This window comes from Puma concolor, chromosome B2 (assembly GCF_028749965.1).
Source record: "Puma concolor isolate L17-30 chromosome B2, mPumCon1.1.hap2, whole genome shotgun sequence".
NCBI lineage: Eukaryota > Metazoa > Chordata > Mammalia > Carnivora > Felidae > Puma > Puma concolor.
In genome coordinates this window covers 81,241,356-81,266,407 of record NC_141671.1, presented here as the reverse complement: position 1 = coordinate 81,266,407, position 25,052 = coordinate 81,241,356, and the positions used below count along the sequence as shown (strand labels likewise).

General features: G+C 36.7%; 1 protein-coding gene across 2 annotated transcripts in view; it reads left to right on the top strand.

Annotated features, from left to right (window-relative positions):
* RNGTT (RNA guanylyltransferase and 5'-phosphatase) overlaps positions 1-25,052 on the top strand; it is a 314,047-nt gene that overhangs the window by 6,369 nt on the left and 282,626 nt on the right. For both annotated transcript variants that reach the window (XM_025925311.2, XM_086707399.1), the window contains exons 2-6: positions 2,922-3,031; positions 8,902-9,005; positions 9,105-9,193; positions 23,066-23,141; positions 24,426-24,666. In XM_025925311.2, coding sequence (XP_025781096.1) covers positions 2,922-3,031; positions 8,902-9,005; positions 9,105-9,193; positions 23,066-23,141; positions 24,426-24,666 — 620 coding nt within the window. The remainder of the gene's footprint in view (positions 1-2,921; positions 3,032-8,901; positions 9,006-9,104; positions 9,194-23,065; positions 23,142-24,425; positions 24,667-25,052) is intronic.

The window sequence follows — 25,052 nt, the reverse complement described above, 5'->3', positions numbered from 1 at the left end:
ATTGTTGAATAGTTGACATCTGTATCACCTGAGTTTGAATCCCTCTTTTTCCCCATTTATTAGAATAAAGTGTGACATTTGGGCAAGTTAATCTCTCTTGCTTTGATTTTCTCACTTGTAAAATGGGGATAATAACAGCACTTACTTTTTTGTTAGGAGTAAATGAATTTGTGTAAAATGTTTTAAATGGTGCTTGATATGTGGTGAGCATGCAAAGTTAGCTTATATTATTATTTCTGTTTCTTTTTACCTTTTCACTGAGGTGTAGCATAAAGCTGTCAGTTGAAAAGGGGATGGGGAAGCTTGCTATATTTTATGAAAGAGGAATATGTGAAATATTTGTCACGGAAGGTGGTGGCGTGTGGTAGGATTGCCTTTGAGATTGGTGATTATGGTTGATGGTGTCAGCTATCTGCTGTGCTGTGAGATTTTCTCTGGGAGCCCTGAGCTGCACAGGTGTAGGGCCAAAGAAGTCAGGTGGTTGAGTTTGTTGAGGTCTGGGTTTTTCTCAGGTGAGTGTGGTCGAGTGATGCGGGAGGAGGAAGGAGGTTAAGGGTGTTTAGAAGGGACTGATTATGATGATCAGCTGTGGACTCTGACGTTGATAAGAAGTGAAGCCTGGAGGAGCTGATGGAAACAGGATCAGACTTCTGAGACAGCAGTGAGGAGGAGAGAGGGTCTAATGGGATGAATCTTCTAACATATCATATTATTTCCTTATTTGTTATGTTTCTTGTTTATAGTTCATTTTTTTCCCCAATAGAATACAAGCTCTGTGAGGGCAGGGATTTTTATCTGTTTTTTTTTTTTTTTTTTTTTTCTTTCACTAATGTATTCCATGTACCTAAAACAATGCCTGGTACATAATAAGTACTTATTAACTATTTGTTAAATAAGCTAAATGAAGTATAAGAATTTAGATGAGATGATGGTAGAGGTGGTGAGAAGTGAAAAGTGATCAGATTCTGGATATATTTTGAAGATAGATCCGAGAGGATTTGCTGATGGATTGGACATGGGGTATGAGAAAAAGAGAGGGGTCAAGGATAACTCTAAACGGTTTGGCCTGAGCTACTAAAAAAAATAATGTTAACCATTTGCTGAGATGGGGAAGACCATGAGAGGAGCAGCTTTTGGAGTTGGAATATTGAGAACTCAGGTTTGGAAATGAGGTCTGAGACATATTTTGACATCAAGTGGAGATTAAGTCAGGTAGGCAGTTTGATATCTGAGCCTAGAGTTCAGGGAGAGGTTTGGACTGGAGATACACATTGTTAAGTCAGCAGCACGTTGATGGCTTTTAAAGCTGTGAGACCAGATGAGACACCAGGTGAGTGAATGTCGATAGAAAGGTATGAGGACAGAGCCCTGGGACAAAACATTGAGGGGTCAGGGAGTTAGGGGGAGCTAGTAAAGGAGGTTGAGAAGTAGAGGCCAGAGATATAGGAGGAAAACCAGACATATGTAGTATCCTGAAAGCCAAGTGAAAACGTGATTCAAGAATTAAAAATTAAATTGAATTTAAAAAGTGGTGTTGAATTGAACAGTGACCAGTTCTTTGAGAACTGAGAATTGACAATTGGATTTTGCAGTGTAGAAGTTATTGGTGATCTTGAGTAGTTTTGTAGAAAATAAAAATTTTAAAAATTATGTTTTTATGAGATTTAGGTTAAAACCTCTGAACAGATGTTAAGATTTTATTGAGGTTATTTTAGGTAGATATTTATTCTTATGGATATTGTGTTTTAAGATATAAATCAGTTAAAATAATTGATTTTAAAATTGATTATATGAGGTGGCTACTTTTATGCTTATACTATGATTCAGGAAAAAAAAGGTCAAAGAGGTCAGTTAGTCTTGCTGAAATTATGATCACTGATAATAGTTGTTTGAAAGGTGATTTTGGTTGATATGCTTGTCAGCATGATCCCTATGCTGGAATGCAGGATAAAGTGCATAAGATGGAGAAGGTTCATAGTAAAAAAGTAAAATTAAGAATTTTAAAGAACTGATTTAATTCACTCCATTATCAATTTTCCTGTATTATCTTTAAGAACTTTAAGGCAGTAACTTTTTAATGTAGTAGTTTAAAACCTTAGTCTTTTTTTTTTTTTTAATTTTTTTTTTTTTCAACGTTTATTTATTTTTGGGACAGAGAGAGTCAGAGCATGAACGGGGGAGGGGCAGAGAGAGAGGGAGACACAGAATCGGAAACAGGCTCCAGGCTCTGAGCCATCAGCCCAGAGCCCGACGCGGGGCTCGAACTCACGGACCGCGAGATCGTGACCTGGCTGAAGTCGGTCGCTTAACCGACTGCGCCACCCAGGCGCCCCTAAACCTTAGTCTTTTTAAAAAAAACTATTACCCAATGCTTTTTAATTTTTTATTATTTTTACTTTAAAAAATTTTATTAATCAGCTATAGTTGACATAGAATGTTATATTAGTTTCAGGTGTACGGCAGTAATTGGACAATTCTGTACATTATCCAGTGCTTACCATGATGTGTCGTTACCTTCTGTCACCATACAGTGTTGTTACGATATTATTGACTCTATTTCCTATGCTGTTCATTTCATCCCTGTGACTTATTTTATTAGTGAAAGTTTGTACTCCTTAAGCCCCTTCACCTATTTTGTCCATACTCCCTGCACCCCACCCTGTTCCCCAAACTTAAGAGTCTTTTTGGAAGTTCCATTCACTGGTAATTATTCTTTTGCTATTATATTTGATTGTCAATTTCTGGAATTTATTTAAAAATTCTAAGGTGGTACTTTTAAAAGGTGTAGTTTAGATTGAGAATACTTCATGAACAGTTCTATTTAAAACATTTTAAGAAAGTGATTTGAGAATTGCTAATTATAGTTTCAACTTGGAACATTTTCTTTAATGAAAATTGTTACCCATCTTAATGTTGTTTAGGAAGATTCTTACCTCTGAAGACAATGTTAGGACCAAGATATGATAGTCAAGTTGCTGAAGAAAATCGGTTCCATCCCAGTATGCTCTCAAATTATCTAAAGAGTCTGAAGGTAAGAAACAAAACATTTTTGATATTGATTTAGTATACTTTATCCCTTTCTTGTTCTTCAGGTGGCTTTAAAAAAACCTTTTTATTTTGAAATAATTCATTGACTAAAAGGAAGTTGCAAAACTTGTACATAGAGTTCTGTCAACCCTCCTCCCAGCTTTTCCCAATGGTGACATCTTATATTATTGTAGTACAATATTAAAAGCAGGAAATTGACCTTTGTACATTACAGTATTTTTGAATAGATTACAGATCTTATTTAGTTTTTACCAGTTTTTACGTGCATTCATTTGTGTGTATGTGTGTATAGTTCTCTGTGGTTTGATCCAATGTATAGATTCCTGGTGTTGGTTACAGGACTGTTTCATCTCCACGAAGGAACTCCCTCTGCCACCCCATTATAGTCAGACTCCTCCCCTCCCATCCCTGTACACTGAAAACTGCTAATCTGTTTTCCATCTCTGTAGTTTTGTCATTTTGAGAATGTTGTATAAATGGAATAAAACAGTATATGGCCTTCTGGGATTTGCTTTTTTCACTAAGTGTAATGCCCTGGAAGTCCATCCAAGTTTCAACAAAAAGTTTGTTCCTTTTAAAAACATTCCATGCTCATGGATTGGAAGAAGAAATATTGTAAAAATGTTGATACTACCCAAAGCAGTCTACACATTCAGTGCAATCCCAATCAAAATTACACCAGCATTCTTCTCAGAGCTGGAACGAACAACCCTAAAATTTGTATGGAACCACAAAAGACCCCAAATAGCCAAAGTAATATTGAAAAAGAAAACCAAAGCGAGAGGCATCACAATCCCGGACTTTAGCCTCTGCTACAAATCTGTAATCATCAAGACAGTGTTGTATTTGCACAAAAACAGACACCTAGACCAATGGAATAGAATAGAGAACCCAGAATTGGACCCACAAATGTATGGTCAACTAATCTTTGACAAAGCAGGAAAGAGTATCCAATAGAAAAAAGACAGTCTCTTTAGCAAATGGTGCTGGGAGAACTGGACAGCAACATGCAGAACAATGAAACTGGACCACTTTCTTACACCATGCACAAAAATAAACTCAAAATGGATGAAAGACCTAAATGTGATGGGAAGCCATCAAAATCCTGGAAGTAGAAACCAGGAACAACCCCTTTGACCTCAACCGCAGCAACTTCTTATTTGACGTTTCTGAAGGCGGGGGAAATAAAAGCAAAAATGAACTATTGGGACCTCATCAAGGTAAAAACCTTCTGCACTGCAAAGGAAACAGTCAACAAAACTAAAAGGCAACTGACGGAAGGGGAGAAGATATTTGCAGATGACCTATTGGATAAAGGGATAGTATTCAAAATCTATAAAGAACTTAACAAACTCAACACCCGAAAAACAATCCATTGAAGAAATGGGCAGAAGACATGAATAGACACTTTTCCATAGAAGACATTCAGATGGCAAACAGACACATGAAAAGATGCTTAACATCACTCATCATCATGGAAATACAAATCAAAACCACATTGAGGGGCTCCTGGGTGGTTCAGTTGGTTAAGTGTCCGACTTTCGCTCAGGTCATGATCTCACGGTTCATGAGTTCAAGCCCTAAGTCAGACTCTGTGCTCACAGCTGGGAGCCTGGAGCCTGCTTCAGATTCTGTCTTCCTGTCTCTCTGCCCCCGAATGAATAAACATTTAGAAAAAACAACAACAAAAAAACTACATTGAGATACCACCTCACACTGGTCAAAGTGGCTAAAATTAACTCAGGAAACAACAGATGTTGGCACGGATGTGGAGAAACGGGAACCTTCTTGCACTGTTGGTGAGAATGCAAACTGATGTAGCTGCTCTGGAAAACAGTGTGGAGGTTCCTCAAAAAAATTAAAAATAGAATTACCCTGTGACCTAGCAATAGCACTGCTAGGAATTTATCCAAAATATACAGGAGTGCTGATTCATAGGGGTGCACATGTACCCCAATGTTTACAGCGGTGCTATCAACAATAGCCAAATTATGGAAAGAGCACAAATATCCATCAACTGATGAATGGGTAAAGAAGATGTGGTTTTATATATATGATGGAATACTACCTGGCAATGAGAAAGAATGAAATCTTGCCATTTGCAATAGCATGGATGGAACTGGAGGGTATTATGCTAAGTGAAATAAGTCAGTCAGAGAAAGATAAGATATGTTATCATTCATATGTGGAATTTGAGAAGCTTAACAGAGGACCATGGGGGAAGGGAAGGGGAAAAAATAGTTTCAAACTGAGAGGGAGGCAAACCATAAGAGACTCTTAAATACAGAGAACAAACTGAGGGTTGCTGAAGGGGGAGGTAGGTGGGGGTAGGGGGAGGTAAATGGGTGATGGGCATTAAGGAGGGCACTTGTTGGGATGAGCACTGTCTGTTGTATGTAAGTGATGAATCATGGGAATTTGCACTGTATACACTGTATGTTAGTTAACTTGACAATAAATTATATAAAAAAAAAGTTTGTTCCTTTTTATTGTTGAGTAGTAGTCAGTTGTATGGATGTATCATCAGGTTTATTTAACTCCTCCCACATTGAGTGGTTAAATAACCATTTAACCAATTTGAATTATTTCCAGGTGTGGGGTATTGCACATAAAGCTCTTGTGAACATTCATGCACAGGTGTTTGTGTGAACAGTAGTTTTTGTTTTCCTGGAATAAATACTCAAGAGTATGATTGCTGAGTGCATGGCTAGTTTTACAATAAGTGCCAAACTATTTTTCTAAATGAAACATTATAATTTTTACATTATTCGGACATAATGCTGATTAGTTTCCTAGGACTACTGTAACAAATTACCACAAACTGGGTGGTTTAAAACATTTATTCTCTCACAGTTCTGGACACCAGAAATTCTAAATCAAGGTGTTGCAAAGTTTTGCTCCTTCTGGAGGCTTGGAGGGAGAATCTTTTCCGTCCTTTTCTCCTAGCTTCTCGTGATTGCCTGTGATCCTTGGCATTCCTTAGCGTGAGCTCTGTGGGTTGTCTCTCTTGTTACCATTCTTCCTGTGTGTGTCTGTCCAAATTTCTGTCTTTTAAAGACACCCTAATCCAGTATGACCACATCTTAACTTGAGTGTATTTGTAAAGATCCTATAGCCCTGTTTCCAAATAAGGTCACCTTCACAGGTTCTAGGAGTTAGGACTTGGACATATCTTTTCAGGGGACATAATTCAGCCTTTAATACTAATCTTTGTACTCTTCCATTCTAGTACATTCAGCAAATATTAGTACCCATTATGTGCAAGTCTTTTTTTTTTTTTTTTTTTTTGTATGTTTATTTGAGAAAGAGAGAGAGAGGATTCAAAGCAGGTGCTGTGCTGACAGCAGAGAGCCTGATGTGGGGCTCGAACTCAAGAAACTGAGATCATGACCTGAACTGAAGATGGTTAACCGACTGAGCTACCCAGGTGCCCTGCATTATGTGCAAGGCTTCTATCATGAGTTAGAAAAATTGCCATTTAGATTTGAAAACCTCTTATCCCTTTTCTTGGTGTAGTTTTCTTGAGTCTTTATATGTTAATGTTTTTTTATTTTAGCTTGTAAACTTTTAATTTTTATTTTCATTATCAGTAATCATATTGAAAATTATAGTTTGAGTTTAGAAGCCACATAGCCTGGCTTTGATTTCCAGTTTGCCCCTTACAACTTTGTGGGCACGTTACGTATCTCTTCCTGTTTTCAGTTTCCTCATCTGTAAATAAAGTAATAAAATTCGTGCATAGAAAGCATGTAGAATAGTGTTTGGCACGGAGGAAGGACTTCATTTAAATCTCACAAGAATTCTATGAGATAGATACTGTTAATATGCTTACTTCATGGATTGGGATTATTATGAAAAATAAATATGTATATGTAATATATGTATGTATGTATGTGTATGCAAACAGATTCACACACAAATATGTTATCCACACAGACATATCACATACACACATGTACATATATATGGGGTTCTGGGCAATTAAGTCCTATAGTACAGTTTCTCAGTTTCCCTGGCTAAACTATTCCTGTGTATTTAGAAAACTCATATTTTCTTGCTTATCACCACTTTTCATCCATTTGTTATTTTAGACCTGTAGACACACAACACGGGTTCTAATTCTCACTCACTGAACAGCTGTATTTTTTTTTTTTTTTAATTTTTTTTTTTCAACGTGTATTTATTTTTGGGACAGAGAGAGACAGAGCATGAACGGGGGAGGGGCAGAGAGAGAGGGAGACACAGAATCGGAAACAGGCTCCAGGCTCTGAGCCATCAGCCCAGAGCCCGACGCGGGGCTCGAACCCACGGACCGCGAGATCGTGACCTGGCTGAAGTCGGACGCTTAACCGACTGCGCCACCCAGGCGCCCCTGAACAGCTGTATTAATAAGCTCTAAATGTTTGTGTTTGACAATACATGTCCTCTGAAGGAATTAGATCACTGCAGAAGGTATGTGGGAAGAGTAGTAGGCCCAGGTGGGGCAGATTGTAGAAATTGCCATCAAAAATACACTTCTATAAGTAAGAGCTCATCTGATGGGTAGACCTGTCTCTCATCTGCATTTGAACTAAGGAATCTGGAGACATCAGTGGAGTACATTATGGTAGCTAATATTTTAGAAACACAGTTTTGTCAGTTTTGTTGTATATGAAATATAAACGTTTTTGCCATTTTTTTGCTCTCTAATAATGGAGTCAAATTATGTATTCCTGTGTCCTTTAGGCACATCAATAATAGGTACTCAATAAAAGCAATAGCAATGAAAGTGAAAAAAATCACAGTTTAAGAAGTATGGATTATTTCTCTTGCCATTCTTCCCAGAGAGTATATACTTCAGAATGAGGTGGAAGATGTATGAATTAACTCTTCTTTTACTTGGCTCAGTTCAGGTGTGCGTTTCTTTAAAAAAAAAAAAATTTTTTTTTAAACATTTATTCATTTTTGAGAGTGAGAGAGACAGAGCATGAGCAGGGGATGGGCAGAGAGAGAGGGAGACACAGAATTAGAAGCAGGCTCCAGGCTCTGAGCTGTCAGCACAGCCCGACGCAGGGCTCAGACCCACGGATCTCAAGATCATGACCTGAGCTGAAGCCACCTAGGCGCTCTTCAGGTGTGCATTTCTTAGTGAGACTATCTTACTAGTCTGAATGTGATTCTAGTTGTTAATTATTTTTTAAACCAGTTGGCCCCTGATCATAAGCCAACTTAGTGCTGAACAGAAGAAATAATGATTTTTGTTCCAATGCAGGAAGAAAAACTGCTGAGAGATGGGATTGAGTCTTCAGTGAATTGCACAATTATGCCCTGTTCTTCATTGATTATTTAAGGGATTTACAAGAGAATTTTGACTGTACACACTTTTTGCCTTATCTAGTACTCACTTTAGCATTTAACTGCCTAGCATGTGATGTTGTGATAGCTGCTTGGAATGCTGGGTTGATGTGTGCCTGCAGCTTGAGTGGGGTACCTTTTAGATGGAGGCCTTTCCTGTTTTATCATCTTGTCTAATAAATCATAGGTGGAGTGGGAGATGCAGAAAATGATATCCATGTTGGTTTTTTTTTTTAGGTAGACTTTTATGATGTTGAAATGGAGTAGGTTTTGTTTATGTTCTTGTTCCATCGTTAGTTTGGGGGTTAATTTATTTCACTTAGTGCCTGCTAAGTTCTAGTGCCTTGAATAAGACTTAAGTGAGTGATGCATTTGTTGTCAGTAGTTCGTTGGCAGAACTAAAATCTCCCTCAATATAGATGGATGAAACTGGAGTATTGCCATTTAGTCAGTTGGTTTTGGAACAAATTCAGTTACTAGTAAATCTGCCCTTTTTCTTTTCTTTTCTTTTCTTTTAAGGTTAAAATGGGCTTGTTAGTGGACCTGACAAACACTTCAAGGTTCTATGACAGAAATGACATAGAAAAAGAAGGAATCAAATATATAAAACTTCAGTGTAAAGGGTAAGTCATGTATTAAGTTTGTATAATATTGAAACCTTTTGCTGAAATTTCAATTTCTTCTTTTTCAAAAAAAAAAAAAAAATGTTTCCATATTACTAGACATGGTGAGTGCCCTACAACTGAGAATACCGAGACATTTATTCGTCTGTGTGAGCGGTTTAATGAAAGAAACCCACCTGAACTTATAGGTATGTTTGGCTTTACCACTGTTTGAATATTTTATTTTGTGATTGAGTTTCCATTTTCTTTTTTGCAGGTGAGGTGATATGGAAGTTTTTTTGTTTTCTTTTTTAAGTAATCGCTAGGAAGTATTTATTAAAGTAATAGACTAACTTTTGTAAACTATGAAATACATTTTTGTAATTTTTATATTTTTCAAGATAAAACCCTAAGTGCCCCTCTTTGGGTATACTTTTGGGAAAGTTTCCCTTAAACACTACATAGTTGCTTTTTATAAGATTGCATTTTATACTGTGTATTGTGAAACTTTCTTTTCCCATTCAGTATTGTATTTCTGAGACTAATCCATGATGATGTATGTAACTGCGGTTTATTTTTGCTGCCGTATAACATTTCATCATGAATACACTACCATTTATCCATTCTGTTGATGGACAGTCATTTCAGCAGATATTTATTGTTTGCTACTCTTTGCGAGATGTAGGCTCTTGGAACATATTAGTGAAGAAAACAAAGTCTGTGCTCTTCTGGAGCTTATATTTTAGTGTGGGGGGGGTGGAAAGGGGGAGGGGAGGTGGAAGGCGGCAATAAACAAATGTATTAAATAAGAAAAAAAAAAGACAGTTACTTAAAATGACATTTGGCTTATTTTCAGTTTTTCTCCCCCCCTGTTTTAAACAGTACTACTAGGAATGGCTTCTAGAATTTTTAAGGTTTGATTTTTAGCTTTGAATCTTTGGTCTTTCTGGTATTTATATTGTCATATGGTCTGAATTGATCTAATTTAAATATTTTCTATATAACCAATTCTTTGTTTTTGCACAGCTTATTGAATAATTTTTTCTCCTGATATCTAAATGCCGTAAATTAACTTTGTATATGTTCTATTGGAAAATTTTTCCAATTCATTTGCCTTTTAATTTTGAAGTAGTATTTTAAAACTTTTTTGTTGTTAATATATTTTCTTTTGCGATTTCTCCTTTGAAGAAGGAGAAGAAGAAGGAGAATTGAAGTTGTAAGCAGCTAGTATTTTCTCTATTCAGGGTATTAACTGAAAAACTACTAGGACTAGTAAGAAAGCTCAGGGGATATATTTGGACACAGATAAGTAAGAAAGCATCAACTTTCTTGCAAATAAACAGTAAATAGGAAGTAAAATTAGAGGGGCATCCAGGTGGCTCAGTTGGTTAAGGGTCTGACGTTGGCTCAGGTCATGATCTCATGGTTCATGAATTCAAGCCCTGTATTGGGCTCTGTCCTCTCAGCGTGGAGCCTGCTTCGCTCCTCTGTCTCCGTCTCTCTCCCTGCCCCTCCCTCGCTCGTGTGTTCTCTTTCTCTCTCAGAAATAAACATTTTTAAAAATAAAATTAGAGAATGGTCTTATTAGTAATAGTGGTTAACATTTATTGAACATTTATGTTCTGCTGGTCACCCTGTAAACCATTTTACATACATTATCTCATTTTCTTTTCACAGTAATCCTATTGAGTAGACATTATTGTCACCTCCATTTTATGGTGAGAAACAGGCTTGGAAAGATTAAGTGACTTGCTCAAGGTCATTCACACAGCTAGTAATGGTTACAGCTTAGATCATATCCTAAGCAATCTGAGTTGTAAGTTCACACTCTAAACCACTTCTCTTTTCTGTAATGGAAGTATGAGATACCAAAGAATAAAGTTATTAAGAAGTGTAGGAGGTCTTTATGAAGGAAATATGCCTGGATATTAAAAGACCTGAAGAAATAGACATTTGTCTCTGCTAATTCCAATTTTTAATGTAATTTTAAGCAAAATCCCAGAGAGACTTCGGAAGAATTACTATGAATTTTTTCTGTTTGTAAAATTTACTGTTGCCATGGAAGACAACATACATTGAGCACGGAGAAAACTTGTTTGGCAAATTAAACAGGCAATATTATGAGCAAGAAAATTTTGAGAAACAAAAGTAATGAGGGAATTGTCCTTACCAGTTATTAAAGCATAGGGTAAAGCAGTGGAAACTATAGAAGTTCCCTGGTGGTAGAGGAGATGTTTTTTAAATCATAGGGGGAAGGTGTGATTATTCAACAAATGGTGTTGAGAAAATTAGCCCAGTATATAATAACATATATTTTAGATGAATTAAATACTTTTAAAAGGATTTGTAAGATGATAGGAGAAAATACAGGTAAGCATTTATTTATTTCCAGAGTAAGGTAGGATATTCCAAGTATATCATCAAAGGGAGAATCCATAAATATTTTTTTAGGAGTGTGCGTGGACTGTTTGCATCAGAATTACCTGAGGATGTTTATTAGAAATGTTTGTTTAAAAAATAGTTTTAGGGCCTCATCCTGGACCTACATAATCAAAAACTCTGGGGCTGAAGCCTAGGAATCCAGTTGTTCTTTTTTTTTTTTTTTTAATTCTTAGAGAGAGAGAGAGAGAGAGAGAGAGAATGAGCGAGGGAGGGGCAGAGCGAGAGAGGGACACAGAATCTGAAGCAGGCTCCAGGCTCTAAGCTGTCAGTACAGCCTGACTCAAACCTATAAGCCATGAGATCATGACCTGAGCCAAAGTTGGACACTCAACCGACTGAGCCATCCAGGTGCCCCCTAGGTGATTTTTTTAATGCACACTTAAATTTGAGAGCTGCTGTCAAGAATTAAAGTGTGTCATTTATTAGTAATAATAGTAACTGCTGCTATAAATGAATGTTTATTCTTGCCTGGCAGATATGATGGGAAACTTTAAATGAATGAATGAAGTGAATGAATGTAATCCTTATAACAACTATGTAGTATGTGGTGGTATCCCCATTTTACAGATAAGGAAACTAATAAGTCTCAGCAAAATTAAGTAGCTTGCCCATGGTCACACATCTAGTAAATATTTAAGCCAGGTTTTAATCCAGTTTTTGACTTCAAAGTTCAAATCTCTAGTTAGTTGCTACCCTGTTTTCTAGATTAACTCATGAAAATGAAAAAGAATTTCTGTACTACCAAACAGAACGGAAACAGAGCAAAAAGATTATTTGATAAGTTTGGAAAAATATTTCAAGCATATGACAGATAAAAAATATGTACAAAGAGATTTTATAATCCAGTGGGCAAAAGAGTCATTCTTCAATGGAAAAATATGGCAAACAATGAAAATGCAACTTACAAAAAATGAAATATAAATAGCCAAGAAACATGAAAAAAATTTTTTATTTGTTAACAAAAACTACAAAACAAAATATATGTTGTTACCGTCTGCTGTTACATTGGCAAAGATTTAAAAAATTTTAATGTCAAGGATTGGATACATTGGATGCACTTATACATGGTTAATTAGAGTGTTAATTGATACTGCTTCTCTGTAGAGACAATTTGGTGGGATTTCTCAAGATCTTTAAAAGCATTTAGATACTTTTGACTCATCAATACTACATCTAAGAATTCATTTTAAGGAAGTAGAGATGGACATAAAAATTTATGTGAAAGGAATTTCATCACAGCTTTGTTTTTTTTCTTGACTAAAAAATTTTTTTTATTAATGTTTGTTTATTTTTGAGAGATAGAGGGACAGCATGAGTCGGGGTGAAGCAGAGAGACAGGGAGACACAAAAACCGAAGCAGGCTCCAGGCTCTGGACTGTCAGCCCAGAGTCCCATGCAGGGCTCCTCACTGAACCACCCAGGTGCCTCTTTAATTTTTAAAAAATGTTTTATTTATTTTTGAGAGAGCGTAAACAGGGGAGGGGCAGAGAGAGGGGGGACAGAGACTCTGAAGCAGGCTCTGCGCTGACAGCAGCGAGCCTGATGTGGGGCTTGAGCTCCTGAACTGTGAGATCGTGACCTGAGCTGAAGTTGAATGCCCAACTGACTGAGCCACAGGTTCCTCCATCACAGCTTCATTTGTAATAAAAACTGAGAACAGCTTACATATCTGATAAAAGCAGTCATTAATGTCATACACTATGGAACTTTTATTTAACAGGAGAACAATAACATGGAAATATATGACATACAGTACTGTGATATGTGTGTATATATTTACACATTGACAAAAATATATGTAACGAGTACACATATATACACCTATATTTAGGTGCACAACCAGAAGATACAGCCTAAAAGAGTATTGAGGCTTTTATCTGAGTGACAACTGTTTCTGCATTTGAGAGAAGCTATCATAGGGGTAAATGCTAACTGTACTTAAAGAATTCAAAGGAGGGCAACGTGTTAACATCTGGAAACAGATGTCATAGTTCCAGAAAGATTAACTCTCTCAGGTTTAGGAAAACAAGTTGAACCTTGTAATAAATTATCCATTTGTATTGTTGAGATAATTTTTATATAGTTGATATATTTAAATCAGTTGCAGTCAATATTCTTTTTTGTTTAATGTTTTATTTTAGAGAGCGAGAGTGAGCATGAGTGGGGGAGGGGCAGAGAGAGAAAGAGGGAGTCAAGGAGGAAAGGAGGGAGGGAGGGAGGGAGACCGAGGATCTGAAGTGGGCTGTACTCTGACAGCAGAGAGCCCGATGTGAGGCTCAAATTAACGAACTGGAAGATGGTGATCTGAGCTGAAGTCAGATGCTCAGCCAACTGAACTACATTATTCTTAATGTCTGCATTGCTCCATCCTAGGGCATTGGGAGCCCTTTCAAGTTGGTTTCTGTATTCTTTTGTTATCATCCATTAGTCTTTGATGGTTTCCTTGTATTCTGGCACATGATGTTTTCCAGACCTGGAATCAGTTATTTCTCTAAGGAGATTGGTTCCTTTTAGTGGTTCCTATTTAGAACATAGTATTTAGAGATATTCTTGGTGTTAGAGACCATTCCATAATTAAACACATTAACATTTCTGCAGTTAAATGTATGAATATTCTATTGATGCTAAGTGGGAAAAATAGACTATAAGTAATGTCACATCAGTTCAGGTCAGGTTTTGTCTCCAAAATGATTTACCAAAAACCTTAATTTTTTTTAGAGCTTTTTAATGAAATTAAAGTTACAAATAAGGGATTATGGAACTATAATGCATTTGTTTGCGTGTACATATTTGTTTGCATGTACAGAAATAATTCTGACAGTAAGAATTTTGTGGACTGGAGAAATCTAAAAAATCTGTTTTGTGTTAAAAGGGAAACAGCTGATTTCTTAAATGGTTGATTATATATAATAGATACCTAATTACAGGCATTAATTATGTATTTCCAGTTATAAATATTGTAACAGATTTGTGAATGTGTATTTTCATGAGTAGAATACATTTATTTTGGCCAAAAACTTTTGGTTTAATAAAGATATTTAAGGGGTGTCTGGGTGGCTCAGTTGGTTAAGCGGCCAACTTCGGCTCAGGTCATGATCTCGCGGTCCGTGAGTTCGAGCCCCGCGTCGCGCTCTGTTCTGACAGCTCTGAGCCTGGAGCCTGTTTCAGATTCTGTGTCTCCCTCTCTGTGACCCTCCCCCTTTCATGCTCTGTCTCTCTCTGTCTCAAAAATAAAACGTTAAAAAAAAAAAAAGATATTTAAGATGGTACATAGTAAGTTCTTAATAACTGTTTGTTTCCTTTTCCTCTTTGTTGCTCACTTAGATCAGGGTGTTTCAGCCTCAGTGCTACTGGCATTTTGGAGTGGATAATTCTTTATTTTGGGAGGCTCTCTTGTGCTTTGTAGTAGGTTTAACAGCATCCCTGGCCTCTACCCACTGGATACTAGTGGCACCCTATCAGTTGTGACCATTAAAATGTCTCCTGACATTGCCAGATGTCCTCTGGGAAGAAGCACTGATTTAGATTGATCAGATAAGTTTTTTGATCTTAAAAATTAATTAATCTGACTAGTGAGATAGAAAGGAAATTGTGTATATTGATATCAGGCTTTATTTAAACAGGTAGGTTGCCACTTGCCCTTTATAAGTCACCCCTTCTTTCCTAATTTGTATTTATTTATCCAGGATGTATGTTTCTATTGTTACAGCTCATCTTTCTCTCCTTTTGCTGGGGAGATTGTTTCTTGATTTGATTTTTAAAGAACTGTGGTTTTCCCGTAATACATACGTTAGTGTTAATATTTTTTGACATGTCATATAAATTTATTTCATTGTATTAGCTTACCTGGAAAATGAAAACAAATTTGAATAAGTTGACTTGAAATCGTTAATAGTGAACCAATCTTAAGATATGAACTCTGCTTTACTTGCCACTAGGTGGACCCATTCTCATAATGAACTGAGGAAAACTGAAAAAAAAAAAAAATTTTTTTTTTAACACTGAAGATCTATCATTCTAAACTTGTAGTATACTACTTAATTAATGGAATTTTTTTATATCAAATATATAATCTTCAAATTTTTCCATAGAGATTTGCTTTGGTGAAGGTTTTTATAATATTATCTTACTTTAAAACTCAAGTCATTTTGGGGCAAGTCATTTGGGTGGCTCAGTTGGTTAAGCATCTGACTTTGGCTTGGGTCATGATCTCTCAGTTCTTGAGTTTGAGCCCCACATCAGGCTCTGTGCTGACAGCTCAGAGCCTGGAGCTGGCTTTGGATTCTGTCTCTCTCTCTTTCTTTGCCCCTCCCCACTTGCACTCTGTCTCTCTCTGTCTTCAAAAATGAATAAACATGAAAAAAAAGAAGTTGTCAAACTTAAAAAAAAAAAACTCAAGTCATTTATTAACGTTTTGAAGTATAATAAGACTAAAACTTCATGTGTTTGCATAACAAAGAATCTTGAATATTAAAAGCCATGGTACTTTTTAAAATTATATTTCATGACTTAATCATGTCATCGCCAATTTTCCTTTCATTTTCTATTCATAAAAATATTTTATGTTGCTAGAGTAAAAATTAGATGCAAAAACAGTGGTTTAGGTGAGAAACAGATTTTTTTTTTTTTAATTTTTTTTTTTCAACATTTATGTATTTTTGGGACAGAGAGAGACAGAGCATGAACGGGGGAGGGGCAGAGAGAGAGGGAGACACAGAATCGGAAACAGGCTCCAGGCTCTGAGCCATCAGCCCAGAGCCCGACGCGGGGCTCGAACCCACGGACCGCGAGATCGTGACCTGGCTGAAGTCTGACGCTTAACCGACTGCGCCACCCAGGCGCCCCGAGAAACAGATTTAAAGTTAGAATATTTTTTGCTTACTTTGGTCTAAAATATGAAGTAGAAGAAAATGTACATGTTAGGTTAGGTTCATGTTGGGCAGAAAAGTCTGTACAGCTAACTTTGTGTAACTTCTGAAACCCCTTTTCTTTTTTTTTTTTTTTTTTTTTTAACGTTTATTTATTTTTGGGACAGAGAGAGACAGAGCATGAACGGGGGAGGGACAGAGAGAGAGGGAGACAAAGAATCGGAAGCAGGCTCCAGGCTCTGAGCCATCAGCCCAGAGCCCGACGCGGGGCTCCAACTCACGGACCGCGAGATCGTGACCTGAGTTGAAGTCGGACGCTTAACCGACTGAGCCACCCAGGCGCCCCATTGAAATCCCTTTTCTTAAAAAGCAATGGAGATGATGGACTTTGTAGAGTTTCATGATTACAGTCATTTATTTCTAAGGGCTGTCTTTTTCTGTTCAAGGTTGATCTCTGTTTTTAATCCCTTTTCTTCAGAAACGTCATTTCAGTTGTATCTTTGTTATCTATTATTGTCAACCTCTGTGATTTAAGCAGGTCCTTCTTAGCCTGTAAACATATCTAAGTCTCTAATGTTAAATGATACCTCATCCCCTCAAGAAAACCCTTCCCCTTCCACTTCCCAGCTGATTTTTTGAAAGATTGATTTGAATCCATATTTTCCCATTCATGCCATTGCAATGTGGAGTCCCCCCAATGCACTCTTAGTCAAATAGTGATTATTAGTTCTTATCATTATGTGGCATTTACACAGTTGGACACATGTCTTGAAACTTCCTCTTTTTTTGTTGAATATGACCCCATGTTCTTTTTGTTTTCTTGACCCCGTGATGGTTTATTCTTAGTCTTTTTTTTTTTTTTTAAAGTAGATTTCCCCCCTTACTTATTCTTGAAAGGTTGGTTTTCCTCAGATCTCATTAATTTTCTTCTCTTATTTTACATACCCATTCTTAGTGATCTTATCTATGCCATAGACCCCTTCCATAGTTGACTATTGATTATCGATTATTGGTTTATTGGTTATTCTTTAATCTGTAATTCTAGCCACACTTCTCTGCGAAGCTCTTTGCCATCATTTCCAAATACTTGTAGGTCCCAAAAGGACCTTAAACTCCTCGCCACCAGCTGTACTCATTGCCTTGTTCTAACCTAGTCACTGGTACCACTGCCCAATTAGTCACCCACGTCACAAACCAGAGACTCCTTTTACATCTTTTCTCTGTGTTGATTGTCATTCACCCCTCAGATTGGAGGTTATGCCGTTTTTTTTAAAGCTTTTATTTTTTATTAAAAATTTTTTTTAATGTTTATTCATCTTTGAGAGACAGAGAGAGAGACAGAGCATGAATGGGGAAAGGGTAGAGAGAGGGAGGCACAGAATCCAAAGCAGGCTCCAGGCTCTGAGCTGTCAGCACAGAGCCCAGTGCGGGGCTTGAACTCATGACCTGAGCTGAAGTCAGACACTCAACTGACTGAGCCATCCAGGTGCCCCTGGAGGTTCTGCTTTAAATGTCTCTTCAGTCTCCCTTCTCTCATTATCCCCGTCACCATGACCCTTGTTGTTTAGACCCTTATCTCACATAAATTACTGAGATGGCTTCTTTAGTTTTGTTCTTGCTTTCATTGTTGCCCTTCTGTTGAGCTGCCATTGGAGAGTGTTTTCTAAAACATGATAATTTTATTGCCATGCTTAAAAAATTTTAGTATCTCTCCATCTCTCCATTGCCCTTATAATCTCTAGTATGGTACACAAGTTTCTTCAGAATGTTGACCCTTTCATTGTCTCCAACTGCATTTGGTATTACTTTCTTATTTTCCATGTTTTAGCCATTCTGATTCATTTATAGTTAACCATATGTAGTGTTTTGATTCATATATATTTTTATTTGCACGGATTGCTCCTGTCTGCAGTTCCTTTGTATCCTTGTTAGTTGAGTGTTGTTCATTGGCTAAAGTTTTTATTTTATTTTTTTTAAAAATTTTTTTTCAATGTTTATTTATTTTTGGGACAGAGAGAGACAGAGCATGAACGGGGGAGGGGCAGAGAGAGAGGGAGACACAGAATCGGAAACAGGCTCCAGGCTCTGAGCCATCAGCCCAGAGCCCGACGCGGGGCTCGAACTCCCGGACCGCGAGATCGTGACCTGGATGAAGTCGGAGGCTCAACCGACTGTGCCACCCAGGCGCCCCTAAAGTTTTTATTTTAAATTTTAATGATTATTTACTATGAATGTAGAAATAGGTGATTTGGTTTAGTTGTTGGTAACTCTAAGATACGGGTTTTTAATTTTTTTTTTTTTAAGTAGCAAAAACCTTCTTTTGGAAAGAACTCTTACCCTGTTACAGAAATGACATGAAAATGATACTTTATTGGTATACCTTTAGAAACGTATTAAAGTTACAACATTTTTGATAGAGTCAATTGCTGAAAACAAGGCCATATTGATGAACATTAATATTTAGAATATGTAATTAATGCCAATTGCAGACTTATATCAGCATCTCACTTCAACATCTAGTTTTAAAAACAATCAACATTATTGAGGTTTTTAGTAAACTGCATGTACAATTTAGTGGTGTAGATACCCATGAACCTACAGTCAAGGTTCAGCACATTTGTGTCCGTCCTCTCTACAACTCTTAGTTGTAGATTAGAAAATCTCTTTCCATTTTCTATAATTATAGGTTGTATTTTTTAGAATTTGTTTTAATTGAAATATATTCGACATATGACATTGTGTAAATTTAAGGTTTGTAATGTGTTAATTTGATGTATTTATACATTGTAATGTGATTGCCATTGTAACAATAACTAACACCTCTATCACATTATGTAATTATTTTTTCTTTTTAGTGGTTGGAATAATTTAAATTGTAGTTTCTTTGCAAGTTTGATGGTCATAATATGGTATTGTCTGTATTCACTATACTGTGCATTAGCTCTCCAGGTCTTATTTGCTACTCATTGCAAGTTTGTATCCTTAAATAACCCTGTCCTGTATCACCCCCTCTCACCCCCCATTTTCTGGTAACCACCGTTTTACTCTCTATTTTTAGAAGTCTGGCTTTTTTAGATTTCACATATAAGTAATATTGTACGATACTTGTCTTTTACTGTCTGACTTACCTCACTTGTTAGCACAATATACTCAAGTCCATCTCTGTTGTTGGAAATGGAAATATTTCATTCACACCCACCCACACACCCCACATCTTCTTTATTCATACATTCATCTGTTGATGGGCACTTATATTGTTCCATATCTTGGCTATTGTGAATAATGATGCAATAAACATGGAAGTGCGTATATCTCTTCAATATCCTATTTTCATTTTCTTTAGGTATATGCCCAGAAGTGGAATTGCTGGATTATATGGTAGATCTATATGTAATTTCTTGGAGAACCTCCATAATGTTTTCCATAGTCTTTGAACCAATGTATATTCCCACCAACAGTGTGTGAGGGTTCCCCCTTTCCTCACACCCTTGCCAATACTTACTTACTCTTGTTTTCTTGATAGCCATTTAAAAGGTGTGAGGTGATAACATCATTGTGGTTTTGATTTGCATTTCCCTGATGATTATTGATGTTAAGCATCTTTTCATATACCTCTTGGCCGTTTGAATGTCTGTAGAAAAATGTCTATTCAGATCCTATGCCCATTTTTTAATTGGCTTGTTTTTTTGTTAATGAGTTATATGAGTTCTTTATATATCTTTGGTTATTTGTGGTTTTCGTGTCATATCCAAAAAATCATTGGCAAGACCAATGTTGAGTAGTTTCTTCCCTATGTTTTCTTCTATGAGTTTTATGGCGTTGGGTCTGATGTTTAAGTCTTTGATCCATTTGGAGTTAATTTTTGTGACTGGTGTCAGATAGGGGTCTGGTTTTATTGTTCTGCATGAACACCATTTGTTGAATAGACTGTCATTTCCCTATTGAGTGTTCTGGCTTCCCTTGTCGAATATTAGTTGACCGTATATGCCGAAGTTGAATTCTAGGTTACCTGTTATGTTCTGTTGGCTTATATGTCTCTTTTTATGCCAGTACATACTGTTTTTATCACTGCTGTTTTGTAGTATAGTTTGAAATCAGGAAGTGCAATACCTGCAGTTTTGTTATTTTTCTTCAGGGTTGCTTTGGCCATAATTATTCCATACAATATTCCGTATTCATAATTCCATACAAATTGTTGCATATTTTAGAATTTTATGTAAATGAAATTTGTATACATACTTTTTTGTTTTCTGCTCCTTTCACACAGCATAAAGATTTTGAAATCATCCTCATTGCATTTATTACTAATTCATTTTATGGCTGAGTAGTAGTTATTGCATGGACATACTACATGTTTATCCTTTCACCTGATAATTGACATTTGGGATGTTTACAGTTTTTGGCCCATTATAAATAAAGTTGCTGTGGACATTCATCTTTATATGTGTCTTTGCACATAGATTTTTATTTTACTTTGGTAAATAACCAGGAATAGAATGTCTTGGTCATTTGATTTAGGTGTATGTTTAACTTTTTAAGAAACTGCTAAACTGTTCTCTAAAGTGATCTCTAAAGGATGTAAAGGATTTTACATTCCTACCAGCAGTGCATGAGGGTTTTAGTTACTGTACATCCTCACTTACATTTGATATGGTCAGTATTTTCAATTACATTGTGGTTTTAGTTTGCATTTTCATGAAAATTAATTTCTTGTACTTCTTGACCATTTACACATATCATTTTGTAAAACATCTATTTAAATCTCTTGCCCAGTTTAAAAAATATTAGGGCGCTTGTCTTATTGAATTGTAAGAGTTCTTTACATATTTTGGATATAAGTCCTTTATCAAATATATGTAACTTGAATATATTCTGTGGCTGGTGTTTTTATTTATTTATTAAAAAAAAAATTTTTTTTTCAACGTTTATTTATTTTTGGGACAGAGAGAGACAGAGCATGAACGGGGGAGGGGCAGAGAGAGAGGGAGACACAGAATCGGAAACAGGCTCCAGGCTCTGAGCCATCAGCCCAGAGCCTGACGCGGGGCTCGAACTCACGGACCGCAAGATCGTGACCTGGCTGAAGTCGGAGGCTCAACCGACTGTGCCACCCAGGCGCCCCTGTTTTTATTTTTTTAATGACATCTTTCAAAGAGCAAACATTTGCCATCATGAAGTAGTCCAATTTGTCAATACTTCCTTTTATTTCATGTTTTGTCTAAGAAGTCTTTTCTTACATTAAAGTTGCAAAGGTTTTCTCCCATATTTTCTTCCAGAAGTTTTGTAATTCTAACTTTTAGTTTATTTCTGTATTTGATTTTGGTTACCCTCTATCAGGATGCTTTATATACAAAGAGAAGAGTAGTTTGTTAAGAAGGTATAGTCTTAAATGTCAGGATATCCTTCCATTAAACAGAGATAACAGGACAGGCTTCATTTTTGAGGTTTGCAAGAAAAGTGAGTTAATCTGGCAGTAATGTTATGTTAGTAGTGTCCACCAAGCTGTTTTAATTGCCTTTTCAAAATAGTTAAAATAATTTAAAAATGCAGTCAGGGGGCGCCTTGGTGGCTAAGTTGGTTAAGTGTCCAACTTTTGATTTGGCTTATGATCTTGCGGCATCATGGGTTCAAGTCCCGCATCCGGCTGTGTGCTGGCAGCATGGAGCCTGCTTGGGATATTCTCTCTCCCTCTCTCTCCCTTTCTCTCTCTTTCTCTCTCCCCTCTCCTCTTCCCCCTCCCTCCCTCCCTTTCTCTCTGCTGCTCCCCGACTGGTGCTGTGTCTGTCTCTCTCAGAGTAAATAAATAAACTTAGAAAAAAAATGCAGTCATATTTGGAATTTATGAAGCTCATTTGCAGCTTTTTGGAATGTAGAGGTAGGATCACACTAATCTTGAAAATATCCTGAAAAATAAATTCCTTTTTCTCAGGTTTTTCTGAAAATTTATTTTAAATCTTGTAAGGTAATGTAAAGATGCTATCATTTGGTTTCTAAGAGAACTTCAAAGTAGTTTTATTTTTATAATACTTACTATCCATTAGTCAAATGTTTTCTGTACGCGCGCACGTCCATCCTTTAGAGTTGTGTGTTTGATAAAAATACCTTCTTGGGTGCCTGGGTGGCTCAGTCAGTTGAATGTTTGGTCCTTGATTTAGGCTCAGGTCATGATCCCAGGGTCACAGGATTGAGCCACACGTGGGGCTCTGCACTGAGTGTGGAACCTGCTTAGGATTTTCTCTCTCTCTCTCCCTCTCTCCCTCTCCTCCCTCTCCCTCTCCTCCCTCTCCCTCTCCCTCTCCTCCCTCTCCCTCTCCTCCCTCTCCCTCTCCCCCCTCTCCCTCTCTCCTCTCCCCTCTCCCCCTCTCCCCCTCTCCCCCTCTCCCCCTCTCCCCCTCTCCCCCTCCCTCTCCTTTCCCCTCCCTCCTTCTCTCCCTCCCCCTTTCTCTCCCTCTCTCTCCCCTCTCTCACTAAAATTAAAAAAACAAAAACAAAAACCCAGTCTTCTTATTTAGAGTACTTGGAATCATTTAGTTTTAAGAGAAATCTTTAGATCTTAGAGATAATTTGTAACCAATATATACTAAACTTCTAGCTAGTGCTTTAAATTAGATTCTAAGCAAGTTAAATTGACAAGTTACTACTAATAAGAGAGAGCCAGGTTTTTAAAAATGTAATTTTATAAAATCATTAAAATGTTTTGATTGCAGGTTGGAATTTTAAGATGTGGTTTCTGAAGTGATCATTTTAAATCAAGGCTACTTTATTTTCTAGGTGTTCATTGTACCCATGGTTTCAATCGCACTGGTTTCCTCATATGTGCCTTTTTGGTGGAGAAAATGGATTGGAGGTATTTGTTTCTTATTATAATGGCAGAAGACTGGTAACTGATAAAAAGTGTATTAATTTTTTAGTTTTAACATTTTATATTGCTAAATTTTTGGTGAAGTCATGACTAAAAATTTGAAGTGGTTTTCATTTTAGACTTGGTTAATCTTTAGAATACCATTTATTACCTGGTGTTTTGTACTAAGTAGCATTTTAGTTGAGTGCTTATGGATTTTTATATACTATGTATTTTCTTTTCCAGATTTTTTCACATACTCCAGAATTATCAGAGATACTTTTTTTTTTCTTCAATATTTTGTTTACATTCGCCTTTGGAAGTTACTACTGTTGTTATTGTTCTGTTCTTTTTTTTTTTTTTTTTTTTTTTAAAGTAAGCTCTGTGCCCAAAGTGCCGCTCGAAATTCACGACTCTGTCAAGAGTCAAATGCTGTTTGGATGGAGCCAGCTAGGCATCTCTTATTCGTTTTTTTTTTTTAGTAATACCTTTTTAAAATAGCTGTAGAATATTAGGAAAAACTTAGAATGGTATGTGGAGAAAGTATTTTTGAGACAGAGTTACTTTCTTTGAAGCATGCCTTTATTGAAGTGATCCTGAGAGATTAGAACCTTTGTTGCCTGAAATTCCTCAGGGATATGGAATATTACTCCCTGAACTTTCTTGTTTACTGATTGAGTGTCATCATTTTTGCTTATAAAGCCTTTCACATAGTAGGTCCTTCTCTGAATATAATCAGCTGAAGTACACATGTGATGGTATATTTCCCTGTTTATATGTTCTCAGCTGCATATCTTCTGGCTTTGACTTTCTGGGCTTTCAGGTGCTTTTCACAATAACCCCAGGCTCCTGTGTCAGCCCTGACCTATGCTTAGCCTCTGTGTGATGACCTTTGCTCTTGTTACCTGGGTCTGTTGAAAGTTCTTAAAAGCTAGCAGACTTTTACTTTTATTCATATGGCTATTCACATTTCTTTGATTTCCCTTAGAGTCAGACCTCAACCTTCAACGCTTTATTTAAAATTTTTCACAGACTTTACCCAGATCTCTTCTATATACTCATTGCAGCTTACCTCGAGGTTTTAGGAATTATCAATGTATCTTATATTAAATCTATTTCAGAAGGAATTTGTCCCTTAATAGATTGAATGCCTTGGGAGTGGGGACTGTGATTTGTCAATTTAATAAATGTATTATACTTCATTTGGTGTATGAAATAGAAAGAGTGAGTTTTGATAAATCTGCAGAAACGAAGAGTAGTGAGGAAACTCCGTGGTGTTTGTTTTCATAGCATTGAAGCAGCAGTTGCTACTTTTGCTCAAGCCAGACCACCAGGAATTTATAAGGGCGATTACTTGAAAGAACTTTTTCGTCGCTATGGTGATATAGAGGAAGCACCACCCCCACCTCTATTGCCTGATTGGTGTTTTGAGGATGATGAAGATGAAGATGAGGATGAAGATGGAAAAAAGGAATCAGAACCTGGGTCAAGTGCCTCCTTCGGCAAAAGGAGAAAAGAACGGTTAAAACTGGTAATGTTTAAAAATATTATAGTCTTTTTTCTTCTGCAGGTTTATTGAGATTTATGTGTTTGTTTAGCTGGATTTATAAGGTTATTTCATTCTGGCTGTTTCTAAAGATACTTGATAGCCATGAGTCTCCCTTTTCTATGGGAAAAGTTTAAGTTCATCTTGTTTTTGTTTCTTAGGTAAACTAAAGAACTCTTTTTTTTTTTAATTTTATTTAAATCAAATTAACATATAGCATAATAGTGGTTTCAGGAGTAGAATTTAGTGATTTCTCACTTACATATAACACCCAGTGCTCATCCCAACAAATACCTTCCTTAATGCCCATCACTCATTTAGCCCATCCCCCAAAGAACTCTTACATGTTAGATTGAGAATTTACTATCTTT